Below are 6339 nucleotides of genomic sequence, written 5' to 3' on the forward strand. Positions count from 1 at the left end.
GAAGTGCCCACAACCACCGTTTCCACGAAGGGCAGGTATGCAGGCGCAGATATTCCAAGTAAGGCATAGGTTTAATTTCTCATCACTTTGCACTTTTATCTGTTATTACGTATTCTGTAAATGAAATTTCAATTAGCAATGGCAATCAGATTATTCCATTCTCGCGCCCTCATCCCTTCAACTCCTTTTTGTATTCACCGTCTCTTTTGCTCTTCCTCGTCTTCTCTTCCTTCACTCGAGCCATCAAATGATGCCGAATTGCTCTCCCAAATCCTTCTCCGCCACTACAACCCATTCCACGCCATGGAATCATCTCTCCAGCTTCATGGAATTTCTCTTACAACTCCTCTCCTCCAACAGACTCTCCTCCGTCTCCGCCATCACTCGAAAATTGCCCTCTCCCTTTTCCATTATGCTCTGTCTCTCCCTTCCTCTCAGTCAACTGTTACTTCCACCTCTTATGATATCATCATTGATATTCTGTCCAAGGTCCACCAGTTTGATGTTTCTTGGCAGCTCATAATCCAGATGGATGAACCAACTTCCCATACGTTCTTTGTACTCATTCGCAGACTGATTGCCGCGGGCCTTACCCGCCAGGCTATACGTGCTTTTGATGATATGGAATCTTTCATCACTGAGAACGTGGATGAGACCCATTTCTGTTTCTTGCTTGATACCTTGTGTAAGTATGGTTATCCGAAAGTGGCAGTTGAGATTTTTAATAAAAGGAAGTATAGGTTTAGTCCTAATGTGAGAATGTACACTATTTTGATATATGGATGGTGCAAGATCGGTCGTATTGATATGGCAGAGAGGTTCTTAAGGGAGATGGATGAGAGGGGGATTGAGCCTAATGTTGTTACCTACAATGTTTTGTTAAATGGGATTTGCAGGAGGGCTAAATTGCAGCCTGAGAGTAGGTTCGAGAGAACAATAACATTGGCTGAGAATGTGTTCGACGAAATGCGCCACAGAGGGATTGAACCTGATGTCACCAGTTTTTCTATTTTGCTTCATGTGTATAGTAGGGCTCATAAGCCTCAACTAACACTTGATAAGTTGAAGCTGATGGAGGAGAAGGGGATTTGCCCAACTGTCACCACTTATACTTCAGTCGTGAAGTGTCTTTGCTCTTGCGGGAGGGTTGAGGATGCAGAGGAGTTGCTTGTTGAGATGATCAGAAATGGGGTTAGCCCTAATGCAGTAACCTATAATTGTTTCTTTAAAGAGTATAGGGGAAGGAAGGATGCAGAAAGTGCTTTGAAGTTGTATAGGAGAATGAGGGAAGATGATCCGTTTGCTCTGAGTATGCAAACATATAAGATATTACTGGGGATGTTTATGAAGTTGAATCGTATGGAGATTGTGAATGAGATATGGAATGATTTATGCACAAGTGGACCAGGGCCAGATTTGGATTCATATACAATGTTGATTCGTGGGCTATGTGAGAAACAAAAATGGAAAGAAGCATGCAAATATTTTGTGGAGATGATAGAGAGAGGGTTCCTTCCCCAAAAGGTTACTTTTGAAACACTCTACAAAGGACTAATACAATCTGATATGTTGAGAACTTGGAGAAGGTTGAAGAAGAAGCTTGATGAAGAGTCAATAGCTTTTGGTTCTGAGTTTCAAAATTATCACTTGAAGCCATATAGAAGATGATAATACTATTTGCCGTAGTATGACAAAGTAAATCATTTAGCATACTCTCTAACTATTTAAATAATTAAAACTTCTTCCTCAGGTTTGAAGTATTGTTTTTAATTGAATCACGCTGATTCGGATCATGGGCTGTTAAAATTTAAAAACTGATAAATGGTTATATGGTTTCTGAATTTTCTTATGTTTTTTTTATTTGGTGTAGATGATTTCATGCTTTTGAGCATCCTGTTCTGTTTCTTCTAATTCTGAGTTCAGAAAAATTAATTAAAAAAGAAAAAGAAGAAATAGAATATAATTGTAATTATTTAATAAATAACTGCTACTATCTGATTTATTTGTTATTCTGTTTTTGCGTGGGGTGCAGGGGGCTACATCTGTCTTTGAAAATGACCTTTTAGGTTTCTTATCTTGATCACTTTTGGATTATCTGAGCCAAAATAATAACAATAACAACAATAGTTTTTTCTTTTCCTTCCAGTATATCTTGCAAAGTGCATTATCTGCTGCTGGATGCTCGTGGGAGCACCATAAAGGACACTGAAATGCTACAAAAGCCAGCTTTAGCTCTCACATGTAAAGTGGTTTTAATTTATCAACCCAAAAGTTGTAGAGTTGGGAAGAGGTGAGATATTATTTTACTCTTAATTGGTCTATTTGTATTATGGTCTACTATTTCTTTAATTCATATTCCAACAGATATTGCTCATCTGTTTTAATTAGAGATTTTTGGTTGACTAGATGGACTTTCATTCATTCATTTCATTCCTAACTATTTCTTTTTCTGGATTAATTGAGCAAAGGTGAAGCATTTTGATAAGACCTCAGTGCATGATTGTCAAATTAAGAAGACAAAAATAACTTTTAAGCTGTTGCATAGTGGATTTTAGCTTGAGTCTTGGAAGGTAACAATGAAAAGGCAAATGTGATTGCTTCACAAATGAACTAGTTGTTGACCCTCATACACACACAAGCTGGTTTGGAAATTATAGACCCAAGAGTTTTATCAAAATAAAAAATGATTGATAATTGATAGTATGTAAATTGCCAATTTTTTGTAAGTATTTTATGTTAATAATGATCTTTATATCAGTTTTCTTTATTTTAAAAAGATTTATGCAGTAGTAATACGCATATGAGTGTTGTTGATGGCATTGACAATTACTAAGTAAAGGCAAATGTGATTGCTTCACAAATGAACTAGTTGTTGAACCTCATACACACTAAGCTAGTTTGGATTTGGAAATTATAGACCCAAGAGTTTTATAAAAATGAAAATTGGTTGGTAACTGATGGTATGTAAATTTCCGATTGTTCTAAGTATCTTATGTTAATAATGAGCTTTATATTAGTGTTCCTTATTTTAAAAAGATTTATATAGTAGTAATATGCAAGTAAGTATTGTTAATGGTATTGACAAATACCGAGACCTGCTATATGAGAGTTATTATCATATAATTATTATTTGAATTCACATGAATTCACATGGTAATTGAAGGAATGATCTAGTAGTAGTTTAACATTCGTATTTTTATGAACTGATAAGAAAAAGAAAAAACGTGGATGGTGATCGGATTGATGATAAAATAGTCATTGGTCGTGAACAGTGATTTGATTGACGATCCGATCATGGAACAGATGAAAATATTTGGAAAGGTTGTATTTGATATCAATACTATTTTCGTTGTTATTATCTTTGTGTTCCTATTTGGTCTCTTCAAATGGTTCAATTTTCTAATTAGGATTCAATCCCATGAGTTTTAGCTAGCTCTTTAACCTGCGACATGTATTGGTATTTTCACACAAGGACAATGTAGTTTTTAAAAAACTCCTTCTCTATCTGTTTTATTACAAAATCCACAGCATCCATTTTCTTTCTTGCTCTTTGTTCTTATTCTTTTTTTTCTTTCTTTCTTTCTTATTGGAACATAAACTCCATTTTCTTTTCTTCATTTAACTCCATCAGTAATTATATAATAAAGCGTTGCTCAAACCGCCAAGCACAATCACTGCAACATATGTTTGCCTTTGCAAACTTTTAAAATCTATTGCGGAGACTTGAAAAAAAAAAAAAAAAAAAAAAGAATTGAAACACGAAAACATATTTTCCTACCACTAAATGAACACATGCAGTTGCCAACACCAACAAAACAGATGTTTATGCCTAAGCAGCGGGGAAAAAAACCATTAAGAGGTGAAAAAATGGGGAAAACTTCCTCTTTCACTGGTAATTCCACTCCAAATTGTATTGTTTAAGAAATGTAAAGCCCTTTACAACTAATGTTGCTCCTAACCTCATAGTTTATTTTGGCATCCACTCCATGAATCAAACCATCAAACAAACGTTTGAATAGTATTTACTATAACAATTTCAGATATAAAAAGAAAATAAAAGGTAAAACAAAGGGATAATGCAAAATAGTCTATTACTAAACATTTGTGATTTAATAAGAAAGTAAAAGGAAATAAAATACCTAAATTACCAGCTTTCTTAAGGAATAATCATGGCGATGTTTAAATCTGCAATAACGAATACATTATAATTTAGATTAATAAAAACCTTGTAAAGTGTTAACCTCCGGTAGTTTGAGGTGCAGTAAATTATGAATTAATCGCTCGATGAGATAATTTTGGATTTATGACAATTGCATTAAGATAAAGATTACGAATCCTTAATTTGAATTTATTTAGTAGTTTAATAATATTATTTTAATATTATTTATTATTGTATGTTAAGATAAAGTGTAAATACATTCTCTGAATTGCAAAAGAAAGTTACCCATAGAATTAAGGAACAAAAAGAAGCAAAATCAGTCATTCTAGCGCCTCAATCAAATTAGCAGTTTTCCTAAATCATTCATTCAGAAATAACTGAAGCATAAAATAGGCCCTGTTTTGTCAACAACAGTGTTTGAAGTAGTGTTTAGTGTTTCGATAAGGTTGAAACACTATCTTAATTAATTATAGCGTTCGGAAACACAATATCTGCATTAGCGTTTAGAGTTTTAGACAGTTTTTATGAAACATTATCTTCATTAGAGTTTTAGACAGTTTTTATGAAACATTATCTTCATTAACATTTAGCGTTTTATAATTTTTTATGACATCTGTACTCGTCACTTGTCTTTACCTTGTTCGTCGCTTTCATACCATTTTCTATCATTTTATATTAAATAGTTAATCAAATAATTATTTGTACCAAACACTTTTATTCTAAACCGCTATATAATGGTTAACCACTAATAGTTAATATTTAACAGCTAACCACTAGTAAATCAACTAACAGAAAGCTATTAAAACAGCTAATAACTACTAAAACAGTTAAATTTGCCAAATAGACCCATAATGTGGCTCAATACCAAAACATATATAATCAAGCAGTTGGTAACAAAATTAATTTTGAACGACATATCTCTCACCTCAAGTTTAATATAATCAATCCTCCATAGAATTTGAATAACCCAATTTCAGATTTTCACTCCTATGGCTTATTGGTAGATCATTTTTATTTTTAACGATACTAACTAATATATATGTTTGCCTTTTCAATTACTCAACTGTTGGTGTTCCTGCTATTAATACCAGAAGCTAACTGATTAATGGTCCAGTATACTGAATTCAAAAAGCTAATGCAACCCACGAGCAAATCTCAGGCATTTTGCTTATCCCTCGCTTAATAATAGTAACATCACCTGCATAACATAGAAGTAAAATGAAAGGAAAATGAAAAGGCGTAACTGATATTGTTGATTGTGGTTTTGCTGTAATCTGTTACAGAAGACTTGATAAGGCTAGGTTTTAATTTTATGGCCAAGGCATTTCGATTGAAAACTCTACATTATAAACGAAAAAAAAAAAAAAAGTCAAATCAACATTTCAAAACTCTATATTTGTGCCATGTCAGCCTTTAAGGTTCTATTTTTATTTATTTATATAAACATAAGTTGAATTAGTACAGGGGGATTAATTAAGATTTCATCAAATCTAAGAAATTTTGATTAAATTAAATAGCTGCCAGCAAAACTTAGAAAATTTTCTTTTGAAATTAGAAATTTTTGGAAAATAAAATCAATCAGTAAGCATATAGAGATGAAGAATGGTAAATTCCAAATTTAAGAAGTTTTTTCTCGTTATTTATTAAAGATCATATTTGAAATTGGTTTGCTTTATTATTTAATTTAGTTCATTCTATTTATTTCTTTAAAAAATTTAATCTATTTGTTTAGATAATTTCTAAGAGTTAAGTATCCTGAGAGAATGATATCTTTTTATTATTTCTTACATAGTGAAATTGCAGTTTTTACACAACACTCATAGTACTCCTCATGATCAAACATAAGGGAGTAGAGAAATATAATAAAAGGAGATTTTACCTTTTGCTTCCCAGCTGTATAATGTGTAAGAACTTCGAGTAATAATTTTTGTAAACCAAAATATGTAAAAAAAAAAGTTCAAAAATTTTAGTCCTTCATATATTTTAGCTTTGTAATGCTACTTGATGTGATAAGTTGAGTTATTAAGCTTTGAAATAAGGTTATTTGAATAATAATTGAGTTATGAAGTCTCCTGAACTCATCAAATTATTGAAAAACATTTATATTCAGGAGTTCGAATTCAAGATCTTTTGCTCTTCCCATAAGTGAGAAAAATTTAAAATTTTGAATTTTCCTTTGT

General features: G+C 32.3%; 1 protein-coding gene across 2 annotated transcripts; it reads left to right on the forward strand.

The window, feature by feature from the left end:
- Positions 1-3543, forward strand: LOC105637325 (pentatricopeptide repeat-containing protein At2g13420, mitochondrial). 2 transcript variants are annotated; one of them, XR_002284755.3, is made up of 3 exons: positions 1-1695; positions 2147-2290; positions 2469-3543. XR_002284755.3 is itself a non-coding variant. In XM_012220763.4 (2 exons), the coding sequence occupies exon 1, from the start codon at positions 121-123 to the stop codon at positions 1666-1668; it is 1548 nt and encodes a 515-aa protein (XP_012076153.1). In that variant the 5' UTR covers positions 1-120; the 3' UTR covers positions 1669-1695; positions 2147-2387. The 2 variants fall into 2 exon arrangements, 1 of the variants encoding a protein (XP_012076153.1); XM_012220763.4 differs by lacking the exon at positions 2469-3543 and having other exon boundaries at positions 2147-2387.
- Positions 3544-6339: the final 2796 nt, after the last annotated feature.

Source organism: Jatropha curcas, chromosome 4, assembly GCF_041381405.1.
Source record: "Jatropha curcas cultivar XTBG-Jc1 chromosome 4, XTBG_Jcur_1.0, whole genome shotgun sequence".
NCBI lineage: Eukaryota > Viridiplantae > Streptophyta > Magnoliopsida > Malpighiales > Euphorbiaceae > Jatropha > Jatropha curcas.